The sequence below is a fragment of the Hoplias malabaricus genome, chromosome 10 (genome assembly GCF_029633855.1).
Source record: "Hoplias malabaricus isolate fHopMal1 chromosome 10, fHopMal1.hap1, whole genome shotgun sequence".
In the NCBI taxonomy this organism is placed as follows: Eukaryota; Metazoa; Chordata; class Actinopteri; order Characiformes; family Erythrinidae; genus Hoplias; species Hoplias malabaricus.
Window position 1 is genome coordinate 6,620,277 of NC_089809.1, and position 20,676 is coordinate 6,640,952.

General features: G+C 42.0%; 1 protein-coding gene across 1 annotated transcript; it reads right to left on the reverse strand.

Annotated features, from left to right (window-relative positions):
- Positions 1-3,624: 3,624 nt before the first annotated feature.
- Positions 3,625-18,148, reverse strand: flot1b (flotillin 1b). Its single transcript, XM_066683155.1, has 13 exons — positions 17,897-18,148; positions 15,773-15,833; positions 13,334-13,409; positions 12,787-12,877; positions 12,540-12,683; positions 10,896-11,015; positions 10,630-10,725; positions 10,069-10,221; positions 9,574-9,755; positions 9,345-9,390; positions 9,075-9,212; positions 8,096-8,260; positions 3,625-6,994 (listed from the first exon to the last, which is right to left on the reverse strand). Exons 2-13 carry the CDS (start codon positions 15,813-15,815, stop codon positions 6,971-6,973), a joined length of 1,278 nt encoding a protein of 425 aa, XP_066539252.1. The 5' UTR covers positions 15,816-15,833; positions 17,897-18,148; the 3' UTR covers positions 3,625-6,970.
- Positions 18,149-20,676: the final 2,528 nt, after the last annotated feature.

The following is a 20,676-nucleotide window of genomic DNA, read 5'->3' on the forward strand; positions in this document are numbered from 1 at the left end:
AATAAATCAGTAATACATTAAAATATAATACAAATAAAAATAAGCATAAGACACAAAAATATTAATAAAAAAGTTCATTCATTCATTATCTGTAACCCTTATCCAGTTCAGGGTCACGGTGGGTCCAGAGCCTACCTGGAATCATTGGGCGCAAGGCGGGAATACACCCTGGAGGGAGCGCCAGTCCTTCACAGGGCAACAAACACACAGACACACACATTCGCTCACACCTACAGACACTTTTGAGTCTCCAATCCACCTACCAACGTGTGTTTTTGGACTGTGGGAGGAAACCCACACAGACACAGGGAGAACACACCACACTCCTCACAGACAGTCACCTGGAGGAAACCCACGCAGACACAGGGAGAACACACCACACTCCTCACAGACAGTCACCCAGAGGAAACCCACACAGACACAGGGAGAACACACCACACTCCTCACAGACAGTCACCTGGAGGAAACCCACACAGACACAGGGAGAACACACCACACTCCTCACAGACAGTCACCCGGAGCGGGAATCGAACCCACAACATCTAGGTCCCTGGAGCTGTGTGACTATTCATTTTGAATACTACACAATAATTACTACAAAATTGTGAATTAAATGTAGCACAAAAACACTATTTGACACCTGATACATAAGCTGTAGATTATATGCAAGATATTAGTGTGAAAAAAGACAAATTTGTCTCATGCTCAGTGTGTAAAGGCTTTTATCTTCTTAACTACAATTCCACTGTTACTTACCTTCATCGTAATCACTCCCAGTTAATCCTTTTAAATGCTACGTGGTGGAGGGCTTTTCTTCAACTGAACAGCATAGAAATATAGAACTGTGAATCAAAGCGTGCAGATCATCTGATTATCATCTACAGGCCCAGCCAGTTAAACGTCCTTAATGCAGGGGCTGAGTTCGTAGGAATATTAGCGCACTGTAATAAAGCTCAGCGTAGCACAGTAATAACAATAGTGTCTACTCACGACGTCTGAAAAACTATATACATTTTAACATTGTAACAGTGACTGGTAGCGAATTAGTGAATCATGTCGGGGATCAGGGTTCGATTTCAATTTAACCTGGGTTTTTTTATTCTTACTAACTTCCAGCACAAAGCTGTAATAGTTGTTTAAAATAAAATCACTCCGTGATCTTAGTAAACAGTACATACTCATGACTGGTTGAGGGCTTTCTGTATTTTAGACGTAAGAAACTGATTCTTTTTGAGGGTGAAAATGTTAAAGTCACAGGCACAGAGCATCATTGGGACACATTGAGATATTAGTGGTGCCACAATTGGAATTGAGTGATGGGGAAGGAATATATTTTACTACCTACTTATAAATGCAGTTTTAATTGAATGTTTCCTCCCGACAGTGAATCAACTGGACAGGGCTAATGTAGCTCTTCTGTGGTAATATAAAAAAGTGAGTCAGTGTTCTTTAATTCTTTTTCATTCTTCACTGAATGCCAGTATTCCCACATTTGACATTAACGTGTGTTAAAACGACCGACGTAGACGTGAGCAAGATGTCTAGGCAGCGTTGTTTCTTTTCCACGTTAGATTGGAGATGAAGAACCAACTTAATTATGTCCCTTTCACGCATGCGCGGTAATCCAGAAATGTTCCAGGGTGTGAACGAAACCACCCACAACATTCGTCCCGGACGTTATCCTCCTCAAGCCCTAGTAAAGACTCTAGGTAAAGTCAGTGCATGTGAGAATGGCATGGGAAATATTCCAGAGGTTCTCCTGCACGCACTGCACAGGTGCTATTCCACGCCAAAATGTGCTGCATGTGTGAACAGCTGCTCCGGGACAGCTCCAGACCCAATACTCCATAGTTTCTCTAACTATGGAGAATTTCATGTGTGAAAGAGGCATTAGTGTGGGTTTGAACACACCAGATTCTTATTTAAAAAAAGACGTAGAAAGAGTTTAGAACAATTTCTCGTTGCTGCATCTGTGAACGACACATGACAACTACAGCATTTACCAATAGGAAATTAGGTAAATTAGGAAATAGGATATATTTCTGGATTTTTTAACTTGGGACACGTCTGGTTTGTGATAATCTGTGCGGAATGGTGTTTGGTTTCTGGCTTCGGCATCTGTGTAACCATAGCGACCAGTGGTCGGCTGTAGTTCAGAATCACGGGACTTGGACAACAGCACGGACTGATGCAGATACAGCAGAAAGAGAATTGCTTGGAAACATTGGGAGTGTCCTTTTAATGCGCTGCGTAGTAACATTTCAACTGAGGAAAGTTGGCAGTTGCAGTATCTGATCCTTTTAACCGCTCTAATCAAGCCATGCCACAATTGGCTAGTTTACATCTCCATCAGTACAAGATTATTCTGCCTCTCACCAGCATCAGTGAATGTTTGAGCATGAGCTTTTCTTATTTCAGATCCACCAGGACATGACGGCAGCACAGTGTGACCTGGACACAACTGGGTCTGACCATTGTAAACTGGGCTGAACTGGACTTTGAGTATTTAGAGTTGGACAAACAGTATCTTACTGGACTGTGAATCAGACTTAGTATTGTGTTGTATTGAATCATGTTCTTCACACAGTGGAAAGAAGAGCGCTGGCAAAATGTAAATATGTAAATCCGTAGCAACTGAAAGAAATGCATTTGCTTCAACCCCACCACAGGCCGTAAATACTTAATTGCACTTTAACGTCAACAGGATCATTGTTCACATTCGGTGTGAATGAAAACAGACCAGACCAGTCCTCAGCTGAGCTTGTTTTAGATGTATTTGAGTGAGAGTGGTCTGATGTGAACTTCTCTGGAGCAGAGTTGTGGTGAAGTGAAGAACCAGACGTCGCAACACACCACTCACATCTCATTTGACATTTTGGTATTCCACTTTAAGCAGTGAATGAATCTGAAGTCTCACAGTCAAACAGTGGTTGTGTTTATTGTAACATACAAGCTGTGTTCAAAATGGCTTCCTATTCCCTACGTAACTCACTACACGGTGCACTATTATTGGGAGCTGAATTCACAAGGGTAGTGAACAATTTCAGACACTACCTCATGCAGGTTTTTTACCAAACCGCTTATTGGATTATGGGTATCTACTATCTGTACAATGTAAATGGGTTGTAAACTACATTCTGCGGTGCATTGTGAAATTGTTTGAGCGCACTGAAAATTACCCACTTTGTTTTTCGGACACTACAAAATGGCGGAACCCCAAAAATAGTGCACTATGTAGTGAATAGGGCATAGTTTGGGACGCGGCGACAGAGCGAAAGAATGTGATTCATAAACGGTGATGTTAGCAGTGTCCGATGCGCTTGTCGAATGACCTTTTAACGTTTTTGATACACTGTAGTCCTGAACTAAAACTTGTATTTTTTATAAACCTCTTTTTCAGGCGCGCTCCAGCGACGCCTCCTGTTCATATTTCTGTAATGTATAAAAAATTTTAAAAAAAGAATATGTAAATAGTCAATGGGACATAATTTTCTTCACTAATATTTGGTGTCTTAGTCGTGAGTGGTTGGGTCTCTGTGGGAGCTTCGCTGCCCGTGTTGGTGCCTGTCGTCTATTTTTGTAGTTGTTTTAATAAAGTAATCATTTCAGACAAAAACAACTGAGAGATTCCTTTATTTCTTAATAACACACACCTCTACAATCACATTCATTATCCTACAGTCAGCCACACAGTGCAGACAGTGGCATGAGCACAGCGTACAGAGAGTGGTATGAGTTCAGTCTGAAATGAGAAATACACAGGGATACTCACAAAATATAAAAGACAGGAAAAATGGACTACTGCACAAGCGACCGGGTCAAACACAGAGAAGTGGACTTCTCTGCAGCTGAGGTACAAAAACAGCATGAAAGCTGGAAAAACAGGCTTTCAGGCACTTAGTGAGAAATAAAGGCATAAACCGGAGAAGAATTACGCAGGCACTGATGGAGCACAATATAATATTGCGATAATAGAGTGAAGACAGGAGAAGAAAAAAATTGGTCAAAATTGATTGAGTATCAATGAGGTATCGATATTTCTTTCTAAATCCACGAGATTAACTGATTGACTCCAGGGTCAGAAGCCTTGCTTCACACAGATATTACTGTTAGTAACAGTCAACAAGTCAAACATACGGCCAGCCTTCTATTCACAACCCAAACGGCTTGTCCTACACTTCCCACGATCTCTCTCTCAAAACTTCACCTCTCACCACCAACCCATCATTTCCCTCCCTTCCATCACAGTTTTCTCCTGTCTTCTCAAAGTTGATAGTCCACTTTTGGACCAAAACTGACCAGCCACAACGCTGTGAAAGCACGAAAACCTGCAGTGAAAATGGTGGTGGCAGTAAACAAGTCCAAATTCTGATGTTTCAGAGCCTCCCTAAGGTTATTGCAATAGTCACATCAGAGGTCTTCTAAAGTCTCCGTGAAAAAGTAATCAGAACTCATTCCTTGGCAGGTATTTGCAAGTGAAGCAGGACGTCTGGGTGGGACCGGTTTGTTCCATCGAGAAGTGTGTGTGAGTGAGAGAGAGAGAGAGAGAGACGCCAAAAGCAGGCTTTTCTAATCGATTATTAATGGTTAATATTTTTAAATCACGAAGGCTCTGGTCTTTGTAGCCACACGTCATTAGGGGTTTTAAAAAGAAGACTGCACTTGATTTAAGATCACAAAGCTAGAATTGTCCAATATTTCTAAATCTATTTAATTAATTCTATTTAATATGAGCTAGGACACAAACTAACAAAATTAAAAGCTCCATTGTCATTTCAGCTTGACTAAATATATTGTATTAAAAATAAAACCCGGGGGGGTGGGTTTGTGTGTTGTGATAATTTCATCAGATCCACTGACTGCTGCATCATCATATTGGCCTTTTTTTTTTTAGAAACTGTTGACACACAGCGCAAACAATGTACTGTACGGCCCCTAACACGCAAGCAATAGAATAAACCAGCACACAGGATATAGCTGAGAGGAGTCATGCATAGTTTTCTTCTCTTTACACTTCACAAAAACCACCTTCTGCTACAATCTGCTGAACCCCCACCTCGCTCAGAGTCTCTGTGGGCGCAGTCTGAGGGTTTAACCTAGATTTAAACACTCTCCCAGCACCGTGGTCGACACCAAACCACCCCTGTCTCTGTTCCGCAGAAGAGAAACAGATTTGTTCACAAACTGCCCGCCCTCCCCCACACCTTCTGAACTACATTCTGTTGACTTCCATCCTTTCACAGACTGGCATTTGTGGTTTGACATGCATCTGCATCGCATTTACGTTTTGGTTGTTGCACCACTAGACTACGCAAGCTGTCGCTTATATCGTGTAAATAAACACTGCATAACAAATGGACAAAAAGTAAAAAAGAGATCGTATATTCATATTTAAAGGAGATTAGCTGAATAAAGCACGTAGCAGCGTCAGAACAGAGCGAGACACGTCTGTAGGAAGAAGTCTAGGAAAAGCAATCACATTTGTTACTGGATTTTCATTCACATGTCCACTCTGTACAAATCTAAACACGAATTTAACCTGTTCCCTGTGAATACACACAAGCCCACAGCCAGGGATTCATCACTGCCGCTACTGAAGAGTTCAGAGACGATGCGTCGTCCCACACAAGGATGGTGTAATGAGTAGGTGTCTTTGCTCACGTAATTACACATACCTGAGTATTCTACTCATTTACACCAGTGATGTACTCAGTTCAGTGCGAGCTGTTTCTGTTTAATCTTCGATACATTTTATGGGTTTTTGCAGCTGTGCTGCTTTGTGAGACCAGAAAGATCCAAAAAGTGAAGAACAGACACGTTACACTTTTCAGTTCCTGTGCTGTCGGTTTTCAAATTTCCAATGCACTCGAATACAATCGAATTAATGGTTAGCTGCTACTTTTTTCTACTCAAACTCTTCTTTTTCGCTTCTTGGGGAACATCCAGTATATTCTTTTACTGTCGTTATACGTTTACTTTGAAAATATGGATTTACACTAACCCTAGCCCTCTCAGAAATATAAAATGGTGTTTCTTTTCCAGTCGCTCCTCTCAGATCACCACATAAACAAGTTAAACAGGTGTTCATGTTTGTACAGCCCTAAGGTAGCATTGTACACATACAGTAGCTTTGGTGGCACAGTTATTAAGGCAGCGTTGCACGAGATAAGGCCATAGTTCACAATCGTCTGTAAAGGTTTGAACAAACCTGGTCAAATGACTTAGAACAAGTCTGTCGTTCTAAGGCTGAATCACAAATGGCTCCCTGTAATATGTAGGTCCTGAAGGTCGCTGCTAACGCAACTGGTGGCTCATTCTGTGCACATTCAGAGTGTTGAACTGTATACAGTTCCCTCTGGAGGCAGGAGGGAGATTTGAGATTCAGCCAAAGGTCAAAGCTCTTCTGCACACTACAGCATCCAATTACTATGTATTTTCTGTTAGCTTTAAAGCCAAGGCCAGTAGCATTATGTAGAGAGTTCCAGTATGTAAAATAAAAGTCATCAAATAATAAACGGTAGTGTACAGGACGTATACTTACAAATCAACACAAAAAATGTGAGCAGGGCCATGAAAACGTTCGCACACGACTGTGTACCACCACGGCCACGTTTAACTGAATTTACGAAAATGTAATGCACAAGACAATTTAAAAAATGTAACAGGATCAGTCAGGATGGATTTAAAACGCTTGTTACAGCCCCCCGTTGATCTGGTGAAAGAAATCACCTGATTAATAAAGTGATTAAACTAGAGATTAACGTATGTCCTGATGAAAAATGTACAATATTTCACAGATTATAACTGACGAAGACCTACAAAACCTCTACAGCGAAGCTTTAACTTACCAGAGGTTTCTAAAAGAACAGCTATTTTAAATATGTATATTGGAATATGATATGCATGAGGAAGTGGAGGCGCCGACATTCCCTGTGTTGCTTCCCCACCTCCAGTTCAGTCAGGGTCCTGTTCAGCCCATTCGAGTGGAGGAAACCTGTCAACACAGAGCGGGGTTTAATAGCAGCCCTGAGCCAACAGCTAAAAGCATGTAGATGCATGTGGATTCTGCTCATTTAAGATGTTTTTATTGTTGACGCAGGCGTAGTGTGCACAACGCAGGGGACACTATGGACCACCTGAACATGTTCCTACTTTGTTCCATGGCAAGTGTCAGCTAGGAGGGTATTAAACCACCAGAATGAGCTACAGAGCAGTGGAAGTGGATTCTCTGAAGAAGTGATGGACCACTGTCCAACTGAAGTGAGTTGGAGTGCAACAACTTCATCCAGTTCTGGGTTGTGGTGGGTCCGGAGCCTACTCGGACTCACTGGGCACAAGGCAGGAACACACCCTTGGCAGAGCACCAGTCCGTCACAGTGCGATTAATATTACGTTCTCACTAATGCTTCTGAGGCAAGTTAAAGCAGGGACTTAATGCAGCAAAGGAAGCAGATTAAACCTCTTCCACAAGGAAAATGAGCAGAGGACCACAACGTTTCAATTATCTTGCAGTTTTCTTACATCACAGATATGGACTAGGTCTGAAACACCTGTCATTGTAGTGTGGGAGGTTTCATGGCTAAACTGGAGCAGCCTGGTGGCCAATCTTCATTAACTGCACATTGCACCAGTAAGACCATGTGTATCCAATGGTTCAAACACTGTGTCCTGAAGGCGATGCCGTGTATCAGGACGACAATGCACCAATACACACAGCGAGACTGGTGAAAGATTGGTTTGATGAACATGAAAGTGAAGTTGAACATCTCCCATGGCCTGCACAGTCACCAGATCTAAATATTATTGAGCCACTTTGGGGTGTTTTGGAGGAGCGAGTCAGGAAACGTTTTCCTCCACCAGCATCACGTAGAGACCTGGCCACTATCCTGCAAGAAGAATGGCTTCAAATCCCTCTGACCACTGTGCAGGACTTGTGTATGTCATTCCCCAGACGAACTGACGCTGTATCGGCCGCAAAAGGAGGCCCTACACCATACTAATAAATTATTGTGGTCTAAAACCAGGTGTTTCACGTTCACTGTCTAACCCCTGTAAGTCGATGCGGTGATACTCAGCTCGGTTTATGAGTGATCACCTGAGAGATGTTGACTCCAGTCAGTTTCTCCACCGCAGCAGGAAGGCGGGTCATGATGTCCAGGACTTCTCCAGTCAGTTTGGCCGCTCCCACCTCAGAACCGCCGCTGGAAACCATCGTGACCTTCTGGACTGCTGAGAGGGGCTTACTGATCTCTTCAGCCATCTTCATCAGAAAACAAATGTCAGGTATTTACAAATAATTCTTACAAAAATTCTGTTGCTGCAGAGTTGACCGGTTCATTTCTACAAACATTCAAAAAATATGGAATCTGTGTTGTGTGTCATATAATGTGATATAATTTAATAATGCACAAAAATGAAAATGATTGGCTAATATAAAACCCTACAATAAATTAAATATATTCAATAAATGTGCCAAAAAAAGAAACAGCTTTCACAAACATAGATATTGGTCGTACAAGGCCATGAACTCCATTTTATGATGTAAAAATTAACTAGAAGTGAGCTTTATTTATTTATTTATTTTTATTTCCAAAGGTTGGCCAGATCTGAGATGGTGAAAGAGAGGACACGTCTCGCCCCTCGCTGCCGTTGTGCGCTTAGCTGAACCTATGTGTGCTTTCAGGTCCTTCACACCTTTATTAGCTACACAAAACATGGGAATTTCTTTTTTAATTCATCCGAGAACTTGCATTTACGTTTCGGCATAGCTGCTCGAGATGAGGGTGGGTACATGAGCTTTTCCTGACGTAAACAAGGACTACTGACGTGCAGATATTTGGTTTATGGCACTGTTTTGTTACATTTAAAACAATACTGATTGTGTTAGCATGCTAGCATTGGACTGTTCCCTGCTTCTGATATTTGCAGAAGATATATTTTTAAAGCACCAGGGCCCATATTAATAATTTTAAAATAAATAATTAAATAAATAAAAATAAGAACGAAACATACACATCTACTTGCAAACAGTAAAATGGAAAGTGATCCCCTTTTTCAGGAGGAACAGGACTGACCAAAGGCAGCTTCTCCAGCAGCATGTCCACCATGGCTCCTTCTTTGTACTGTTTAAAAGCTTCTGCCTTCTTGGCCATCTGCTCGGCTTCAGCACGGCCCTTAGCTGCCAAAGCAAATGCCTCGGCCTCACCCTTCATCTGAGAGAGAGAGACAGAGCGAGCGAGTGAGAGTGTGAGGGGGTGAGATAGAGAGAGGTGTGTACATATTCCTTAAAATAAAGCAAAGCGGTAGAGCACAACGTGCAAAAAAAAAGGCTATTTACAACTTACTCGAACAGCTTCTGCCTCAGCTTCAGCCTCCATGATCAACTGGAGTCTGCAGAGAATGGAGAAAAGATAAACTCACTGCCTCCAACACTTTCTCTTTTTATAATTATTATTTACTTATTTTACTCCTCCTGTCCAATTTAGTTGTTGCCAATCCCTGTTACATATGTTTCAGTACTCTTCTCAGACACGACTGTAGCTTTAGTGGGTTAGTATTTAAAGCTTTGCTAACCGTTCAGCCTCAGCCAGTTTCTCCAGCCGGTATCTCTCAGCTTCAGCTGGTATCTTGACCTTAGCCTCGAGTTCTTTCTCCTTGCGTGTAATTTCCTGTTCCTGCAGAGTAATCTGCTGTGTGCGCTCCACCACCTTCACCTGCATCTTCTCCTCCTCAATCCGCTGCTTTGTCTTAGCCACCTAATAGAAAGGGCAGAGGGCAGAAGGCTTTTACTATTGTTCTCTTTAAATGACACACACAAAATCAACTTGCATACTCATAGTTGTGACTTGTGGAGGCCTTTCTGACTTCTGAACTTGTGTGAGTTATGAAGGGAGTTCCTACATTAAGCTACAGAGATTTATGAGGGCTTTACCACATAAGAATTAGTGGGTAATTTGCCCCTATAATGGATTATTAAGGCTCTATAATTATTGAATAGTGTTCTCTAGTGCTCAGTTCTCTTTCCCAACATGCAGGTTACCACTGATTACCATCACACAACTTCTGTACCTGAAGCTGATAGGCCATCTCAGACTCTGCCTTCTTGGTGTTAACCTCAATGTCATAGGCAGCTTTCTTCAGCTCGTAGTCTCTCTGAGCCTTCGCCATCTCGATCTCGTTCACATACTGCGCTGATACCTTCTCTTGCATGGCATGTGCCTCCTACACACACACACACCCAAGCACATTCAGACGGCTTTTAGGAAAGACTCGGGACATCAGGATAAAACAGTTATTAAGTAATAAAAACATCAGCAAAATCAATGCCTTTAACTTCTGTAACAGTAACTCAAACAAAATCAAGCAAGCCAGGAAACTCCATTAGCTAGATTAATAACTTTAAAGCAAATAAAATGATTAGTAATCTTTTAAAACCTTAAAAAGGGCTATTAGTATTATATTTCTGAATAATGTTGATATGTGGTTTGTTGTCATTTGGTAACGTTTCCTATAGAAACACAAAGGCAGTGTTTATAATGCATTATGCATCCATTTAAGCATGTTATTAAAGTGTTAATGGATTACAAGCCCGTTGCTAAAAGCATGGTATTCACAGAAAAAAGGCCTTACCCTAATGACTGCGTCTCTCTTGTACTGAGCCTCTCCAATGCGAGCGTCCCTCTGAACTTGTGCCGTACGGGCTTTACCCAGAGAGTGGAGGTAGTCCTTAGAGAGGAGTAGCACAGCGTCAGTAAAGGGTTAATCATGAAGTCATTTCAAAGGCTGCTGGTGTTAATCACATAATGTTAAAAATGAAAAACTACAAAACTGGAGATACTAAGGGACCGTGATTATGTGTGTGTGTGTTTGTGTGTGTGGGTGTTGTCAACCGTTACCTGGTCATCATGCACGTCTTTGAGTGTGTAACTGACCACGCCAATGCCCATGTTCACCAAGTCAGAGGAAGCCACCTTGAACACTTGCTCTGAAAACTTCTTACGATCTTGATAGATCTCCTATAAGCAAATAAAATGCACGCAAAGTAACATTGCACAACATTGATGATTACACAATGGATAAACATACTTTAGCAAGAACAGAATGCGAGTAGGAAAAGGACAATATGAAAAAGTTGTGTCACATTGACACAGAATCATTTCATTATTGTTAAAAATCAACTAAAAGCAATTTGATACATTCATTCATTCATTATCTGTAAGCGCTTATCCAGTTCAGGGTTGCGGTGGGTCCAGAGCCTACCTGGAATCATTGGGCGCAAGGCGGAAATACACCCTGGAGGGGGCGCCAGTCCTTCACAGGGCAATTTGATACAATTAACTGTATTTGGCTGATGTTAAATGTGCCAAAAAATGTTTTAAATGTCAAGTCAAATCATGTGTTTTCATATTTTTCAAAGTGAAAATAAGTCGCTCGGCATTTGCATACTTTAAAGGCTAAGCACTACTTAATGGACCTCCATGAATATTTCACATTATTTTAGTGACTGACAGATATAAGTATGAATTAAAATGAAAATAGCAGCTTAATTTGCTTTAAAACTGAGAATTTTATTAAATTGACGGAAAAACCCGAGCTCGCTACGGAAATTCTTGAACGCGACCGTGACGTCACTGGTGGACAACAGCTGAACAACGCCGCGGTAAAACACCGTTATGACTGACTGTTATGACAGTATCTAGCTAAATAACCAACATTATTCATGACAATAGCCTAGCAATAAGCTAAACTCAAATGTAGAGGTACCGTTATTCTTGTAAATGTGATCGAAGTCGAACTCGAATTCCTCCGACACTATAAACCTCCGTAATGCAGCTACGTAGCCGAGTATAATCTGAGACACCGAGTTTAGCGAGTCAAGCTAACGTTAACTAACACCAACTAAAACAGGCGAAGTGAGTGTCCTTACCCTGTTTACCTCCATGTTACAGAGGCTCTTGAACACCTTTCGTTGGTGTCCTTACATGCCCATATTGTTGGAAAAGCGCCAGTGAAATGAGCTACAGATAACGGAGTGAGCGGATGGTCCTTTCCAAAGTGCCCGTTTTAAGTTGACAAATTTAGTCCATTTTCTGGATATTTTGGGATCTTTGGGCCATTTGTTCACAGATGTCCCACTGTACATTGAATGATTGCAGCCAAAAACAACACACCTTTTCGTCATTTTGCATTAAATTAAGTGCAGCTTCTAGAGTTGTTGTCCACCATCTACGTCACAGGCAAGACGCCTATTAGAGTTTCCCAACACCGCTGGGGGGGGGGCACCAACGGTCTTTTAAAGTTAGGAACTCAAATTCCACTGTATTTATTTGTTTGACACTTTCATACAGCTGGTGCTTAGCCTTTAATGCACTATCACTCATTATCTGCTGAATTCACCAAATAAAAAACAATTAAATACAAGTGTTAAGTGCAAAAATGTACAATAAAACTAAACTGTTTTCACCTGGAAAAATTAACAAAACATCATTATATACTATACTGCACTCTTTGTGTGCGTGCGTGCGTGCGTGTGTGTGTACCTCCACAGTCAAGTGTGCGATGATGGCTCTCTGATGACCCTCCAGGGTCTCCAGGGCAATATGAGAAATCTCAGACTCTGATTTGCCCATGAACATCTGACAGGCCGTTGCCAACATCTCCTTATTTTGACCCTGGATCTTCACCTGCAGAAAACAGACACATCTCAGCGTTCACATCCAGAAGAACAGAGAGAGAAACAGAGAGCTTTTGTGGGTGTTTGTGTGTACACATATTTTTATGGTTGACCTGTGCAATGCCAGTGACTGAGATAGGGACTCCATGCCTGGTGTAGACTTTGTCACTCTTTACGTTCAGCGTGAGTGTATTCAGAGATATTCTAAAATGAGAGAGAGAGAGAGACAGAGAGAGAGACAGACAGAGAGACAGACAGAGAGAGACAGACAGAGAGACAGAGTGACGGAGTGAGAGAGACAGAGAGAGAGTGACAGAGAGACAGAGAGAAAGAGACAGACACAGAGAGAGTGACAGAGAGAGAGAATTATTCAGTGATGCAAGTACAGGTGAATGTTTGTTTGCATGTTAGAACACACATGGCCAAACCAAACTGTTTAGTGCACATTTCCTTTTTTAATCCTTAGGTATTTGCTCATGTTACAAACTGCCTCCAATGCAAAGCCACACTGCTTAACCGCCCAGATCTGTAACATCACCTGACAGACGACCATACCGAATAGAGCAAGGCTACAGCATCAAATAAAAAGCCAGTTTAAGCATCAAATAACAGAGGATTCAGCTAAACACAGACTGAAATGGACAGAATAAAGTCAATTACCTCTGGATCTGCTGAATGCATGGAAACACAAACACTCTCCCTCCAGAAATCATAAGCGGAGGCGTACGCCCACAGCCTGAGACGAGAGAAGAAATAAAAGAGGGACAGAGCAGAACAGTGAATGACTCCATGACGTCTTATAAAACGTTACAATTATTATATGTCTTCTAATATTTTAAAACAAAGCACTGTACCAAGAATTAATTAAACAGTTTTAATATTGTCCCCAAAATACTTCATTCAACAAAATATAATGTAAAAAGACGTAAACATACAATATACAAGGAAATAAACAATCAGTATCTCTAGATCAAGTTTAGGTCTCTATCGCCTCCCAATTTTAAATCTGCTGTAAAAATGTCAGTGGTATTTAGTGTTAACAGATCCTCAGTCTGTCTGTGGGTCATTCCTGAAGAAGGGAATGTGGGACACCACCCACCACAGATTTTGGAGCAGCTGATAAGATGTCAGGGATTCCAAAGACACAGTTATGCCAGGATCAGCCTACACAAGTTTAGACCAATTTTGACACAACAAACGTCCAGTGTCTAAACTCAATATAAGGAAACAAGGAATGGGCCGTGTAGTGCGACATAACCAAATAACAGTGATGTTCCCTGACACCTCCGTGAAAACCTAGCATGGTATTTATCTCCCATGACATGTTCTTTGACGTTGACCAATAGGAGGACAGAGCGCTCTCTGGGGAACATGAGTAAACATGGGGAAATAAAGAGGAGCTCAGCTGCTGCAGCTGTGGTGTGGAACAATGAAACTGAGGAAAGGTTTTGTTGAGCTGTGGCAACTCTACCACGGCCTGTTTGAGGATTCCTTGAGGGAGCAACATGACAGAGTGCAAAAAAGAGAAAAGCTGATGAGAAATAGCAGAAGCACTTCAGCAACCCAGTGAACCGCCAACACAACACACACAGTGCGTCTGTAGCCACGATTGACAGTTTTCTACCTCCACAATGACCTCTGAACTGAGCTCATGCAAGAATGGGCACAGTCTCCTGACCAAAATATAGTTTGGATTTATGGCACTCATTTATTCATTCATTCATTATCTGTAACCCTTATCCAGTTCAGGGTCGCGGTGGGTCCAGAGCCTACCTGGAATCATTGGGCACAAGGCGGAAATACACCCTGGAGGGGGCGCCAGTCCTTCACAGGGCAACACACATTCACACCTAGAGACACTTTTTTGAGTTACCAATCCACCTACCAACGTGTGTTTTTGGATTGCGGGAGGAAACCAGAGCACCCGGAGGAAACCCACGCAGACACAGAGAGAACACACCACACTCCTCACAGACAGTCACCCGGAAGGAACCCACACAGACACAGGGAGAACACACCACACTCCTCACAGACAAGTCACCCGGAGGAAACCCACGCAGACACAGAGAGAACACACCACACTCCTCACAGACAGTCACCCGGAAGGAACCCACACAGACACAGGGAGAACACACCACACTCCTCACAGACAAGTCACCTGGAGGAAACCCACACAGACACAGGGAGAACACACCACACTCCTCACAGACAAGTCACCTGGAGGAAACCCACGCAGACACAGGGAGAACACACCACACTCCTCACAGACAGTCACCCAGAGGAAACCCACGCAGACACAGAGAGAACACACCACACTCCTCACAGACAGTCACCCGGAAGGAACCCACACAGACACAGGGAGAACACACCACACTCCTCACAGACAAGTCACCTGGAGGAAACCCACACAGACACAGGGAGAACACACCACACTCCTCACAGACAGTCACCCGGAGGAAACCCACGCAGACACAGGGAGAACACACCACACTCCTCACAGACAGTCACCCGGAGGAAACCCACGCAGACACAGAGAGAACACACCACACTCCTCACAGACAGTCACCCGGAGCGGGAATCGAACCCACAACCTCCAGGTCCCTGGAGCTGTGTGACTGCGACACTACCTGCTGCACCACCGTGCCCCTGATTTATGGCACTATTAGAGAAATTTGGCATATTGAGCATTGTTAAACACAGAATACCATGCATCGTGTAAACTGATCCAGGCATTAAAGGGCAAACGTTCACTGACCAAACTCAAACAACACTGTTATCCCATTAATATGGGAATTTCTTGACGCCACACTGTCCACATGGTCTCTGAACTGAACTGAGAATATATATATATTTTTTATTCGAACACACCTTACAAATAAAAAGATATAAGGTTTTCATACTGCATTTTTTATTATATTTATTTCAGATAAAACCAACATTACCCACTACAATGACAAAGTTATACTTTAGTGACCATTATATTAATTCATATGTAGGAGGAGTTGACACCTCATCACGAGGTCAAAATCGTTAGCAGAAATATAGGGAGGAAATAAAGAGTTCCTCAAAAACAGAATGAGATGAGATTGTTATTCTGACCTGAGACCACCATCGCCTCATTGGGACCGCAGGTGTAGAACATGTTGAAACTAGATCAAACCTGGGGGAAAAAAAATCAATTTATACAAGTAAATATGCTTGATTTATATGGAAATAAACATGGAAACATACTGAATTTTTTAGACAATTATTTCTGCTTCCTTCATTTTCACATCCAAGCCTTTGACTAAGAAGACAAAAATACCTGCTCTTTTATCTTGTGGCTTTACCACTCACTGCCAGCTTAAGGATGTGATGTCACAGCAGTGTCTGTTTTGTTTGCCTCTGACTGATCCAAATCATCTACAGGCAGTTGCCTGTCTCCATGATTTAGATTACATTTCTGCACTTAATTCATAATATTGACATAAAAATGATTACTTCGCTCCTACAAATCTATTTATTTTGACCATTCAAAGGCCTGGAAAACCTGCCTAATCAGATATCAGCAATCACTGATGAGTGTTTGGACTCTTTGGCCAGACTGAGCCTGAATCACATGACCTTTCTTTCACCACACAGGCAGCTGCTTGTCTTCGGACATTTGTGTGGTTGAGTTAAAAAGGCATGCTCCCCCCCTCCCTCCCTTTCCATGATTTCCTGTTTCTACAGCTCAGTTGACAGAATTGAAATCAAACCACAACATGTACTGGTGCTTTAGCACGCAAGGTTGTCTCACCACTTTCCTTAGTAGAGAAAAAACACCCCACACATCTTCAGCAAAGTAGAACAATCTTTAGAGCACAGAAAAATGAATTCCCTAAAGTGCCTTTTTTAAATATCACTGTTAAGTAGCATTAAAAATGTTTATCCTGAGATAAGGATTTGATTAGATATTCTGTTTTGTGTGTTTAAAAATATCTAGACTCTTCTGAACACAGTTTGGCTTGGCTCCTTATGACTTTAGATGTAAAAATGACCAAATTAGCTTCAAACAATACAAAAACCTAAACTGCCGAAGCTCAAACTCCACGTCTAATGTTTGTAGAAACAGTGGACTCTGTGGACACAGACATTTAATTGTGTGCAATTCCCATGGAACAGCTGTATGTTGAAACAGACAGTAAACATTAAAGGTGCACTAGGCAATTTTATTACAATTTTCCAACTAGAACAAATAAACAGTGAAATATCAAGAACGTGATATGAATATATATTTTAACATATGTGCACTCGGTGCCTAAGGAAAACCTGTTTGAAAAACAGTGATTAGTCCCAGAATGGCTGTCTTAGTTATTATGGTTTGCCTGATTGGCTGCTGGAAGTCGCCATGACTAACACACTAGTACCCTGGTCACATGAACTGTTATAACACAGAAAAACATTCCAGTGAAACTGCCTAGTGCACCTTTAAATAGATGAAATGGTTACAATGTAAATTTGTTTATGATTCAATTGTAGCACTCTTCAGTGATTGCTTAAATATTTACTAGCCTAAATTTTGCTCTTGCTTTTCCAAAGATGTACGAAATAATTTAAATAACTTTCTATGATTAATATATATATATAACAATAATAATAATAATAAAAAACAATAATAATAGTAGGCATTATAGTAGTTGTTTCTTAGTTCATATTTATATAGCCATTCATTATCAGTACACAAGACTTTACAGTTATTTTAGCCTTAAAAAATATCCATTAAAATACGTCAAACATTTTTAAGACCATGTCACAAGTCAGTTCATTTTATTTAGACAACACATAAAACTATTACGAGTTTTAAAGAATAACCTAAAGTTGGAATATTCCGTTCCACCTTAAATCGTGCGGTGGCGGCTACTCTGTACAGAACAGAATGGAAGTGCTTAGCTAATTATTTAAGGTGGAATGGATAAATCGACCAATAAGCTACATAAGCTAACGTTTTCACCCTCATAATATCGCAAACACAACACAAACCTTTATGTAATTGATACTCTTAAGTAAATAAGACTTAATTACGACTTAAAAAACAGATATTTTCGTAAATGTATTTTTCGCTTAAGTTTATACTGGTTGGGAATTTGTCCGTTAACCCGTCCGTAAACAAAAAACACTACAACCTTCTCTCAAGGCATTTAATGTCGATTCGGATTTATCTGAAAGCTAATAATGATTCTTAATTTTTCGAAGGTTACTTACCGTGAGTAAACTGCTGGAAATGGAGGCTGTAATAAGAATTAATGTCGAAATCGCGGAATGTCTTGAAATAAAAGAGTGAACCCCCTGTTAGCGTTGGTAGTAAATGTAGAAGGAAAAAAACAGGCAGTTGTATCTCTGGTTGTAGCCGCGCCCATTTTCACAAACAGAGCAGCGCCCTCTACTCCCACTTTCCAGAGAGATTTTCAGAACTACAACACCTGTCAAAAAGTGTGAACACCCCTTGCAACCAGTGAATTCATTCATTCATTCATTCTCTGTAACCGCTTATCCAGTTCAGGGTCGCGGGAGGTCCAGGGAGGCCTACCTGGAATCATTGGGCACAAGGTGTACAGACACACACACACTTTTTTTTGAGTGGCCAATCCACCTACCAACGTGTGTTTTTGGACTGTGGGAGGAAACGGGAGCACCTGGAGGAAACCCACGCGGACACGGGGAGAACACACCAACTCCTCACAGACAGTCACCTGGAGCGGGAATCGAACCCACAACCTCCAGGCCCCTGGAGCTGCGTGACTGCGACACCTACCTGCTGCACCACTCATTGTGGAAGTGCAATTGTGCATATCCACCTTGCACATACAGATAATTATGCCCAATGCCAAGTGCTGGCTCCCAGGGTATAAAACCCCCAGCGCTGGACTGTTTAGCACTGGAGCTACGTTGTCAGCAATGGTAGAACCTTACTTTTGGGATGAGTTGGACTATCACAACTAATCTAATTTTGTCAGAACTACATATGATTTCTGTTGCCCAATGCCATCAGTTTTTTACAGAAATATTTCAATAAAAATGCCTCCATACAATAACATTTTTAGAGTGTTTAGCATGTTCACACTTAGCCTTTATTGATGTGTGTATTTAGTTTACAAAGAAATTGGCAGGGATATTTTAACGAGAAGTCAGATGGTCAGTCCAATTTTCTATGAACACCAGCATCTATATTTTTATTTTACATTTATATTTAAAAATTCTTTCAGAGGGCGACACGGTGGCACGACAGCTAGTGTCGCATTCACACAGCTCCAGGGACCTGGAGGTTGTGTGTTCAAGTTCCACTACGGGTGACTGTCTGGGAGGAGTTTGGTGTGTTCCTGCTGTCTCCGTGTGTTTGTGGGGTCCCCCGGGTGCTCCGGCTTCCTCCCACAATCCACAAACACACGTTGGTAGGTGGATTGGCACTAAAAGTGTCCATACGTGTGAATGTGTGAGTGTGTGTCACATCCTGTGAAGGACTGGCACCCCCTGCAGGGTGTGTTCCTGCCTTGTGTCCAGTGATTCCGGGTAGACTCCGGACCCTCCACAACCCTGTACTGGATAAGCAGTTACAGACAATGAATGAATGAATGAAAACAAAAATATTTCACACCTATAGTGCTCTACCAGGTTTTGCATGATTGTTAGGGGTCTCCTTATAACTATCAAATTTCCAATATCCACAGAATTATCTCCTGATAAATGAATAACCTAATACAATTATCCACTGAAGAACAGGGTGAAAGTGAAACAAAGTATGCAGTGCAACATTCAGTAATCGTAGAACAACCATTTACAACAAAAATGGACAATAAATGTAGAAACAAGGACGTCATTTTAATGTTTTGAGTGACTAGTGTCACTCAGCATTCTCACAGCCTGATGGATGGAGCTATCCCTCAGTCTGCTGGTCCTAGCCCTGAGACTACGCAGTCTCCGCCCTGATGGCAGCAGGCTGAAGAAGATATCTAGCGGGTGGGTGGGATCGCCTGTCAAGTAGAGGGCTTTTCGTAGGAGGCGGGAGCTGTATAGGTTCTGAAGGCAGGGGCGAGATGTACCAATGATCTTCTCAGCAGTTCTCACAATACGCTGGAGGGTTCTGCGGCAGGATGCTGTGCAGGCCCCGTACCACGCAGTGAAACAGCTAGTCAGGATACTCTCGATGGCCCCCTTGTAGAAGGAGATCATGATGGGGGTGGGAGCTCTTGCTCTTCTTAGCTTGTGGAGAACGTAGAGCCGTTGGTGAGCCTTCTTGGCCAGTGATGCTGTGTTGATGGTCCCGGAGCGGTCCTCTGTGACGTGCACACCCAGGAACTTGGTGCTGCTCACCCTCTCCACAGCAGACCCGTTGATGGATAGAGGGGCATGTTGTGTGCGAGTTCTCCTGAAGTCCACAACAATCTCCTTGGTTTTCTCAGTGTTCAGAGAGAGATTGTTGTGTTTGCACCAAGAGGCCAGCCGGCTCACCTCACTGCTGTAGTGTGACTCATCGTTGTTGCTGATGAGGCCTACCACAGTTGTGTCATCCGCAAACTTGATGAAGAGGTTGGAGGCGTGTGACAATCATAAACTGTAAACTGACAAAGACAATCATACTAACAGTGGTAGTAGTTATAATAACAGTATAGCAGTAGTAGTAGTTATAATACCACTAATAGTAGTAGTAGTAGTAGTTGTTATAGGTAGTAATAGTAGTTATATTAGGAGTATTAATAGTGGTGAATATAAGCAGTATTACTAGTATATAGTAGCAATAGGGGTTATAATAGCAGTGTTAGTGTTAGCAATTGTAGTAGCAGTTATAGTATCAGGATTAGTAGTAATAGTAGTAGTAGTAAATGTAATTAATATTTATTTTATGATGTTTTAATGTTTCAGGCCCGTAGTCCCGCCTAAGGTGTCTCCCTCCAACCAATCAAGTCACTCCACCGCTGCTTATACCCTCCCCCTCATTAGCTGAGCCTCGCTCTGGAGCGAGCCCAGGATTATAAAGCCTTTGTCCG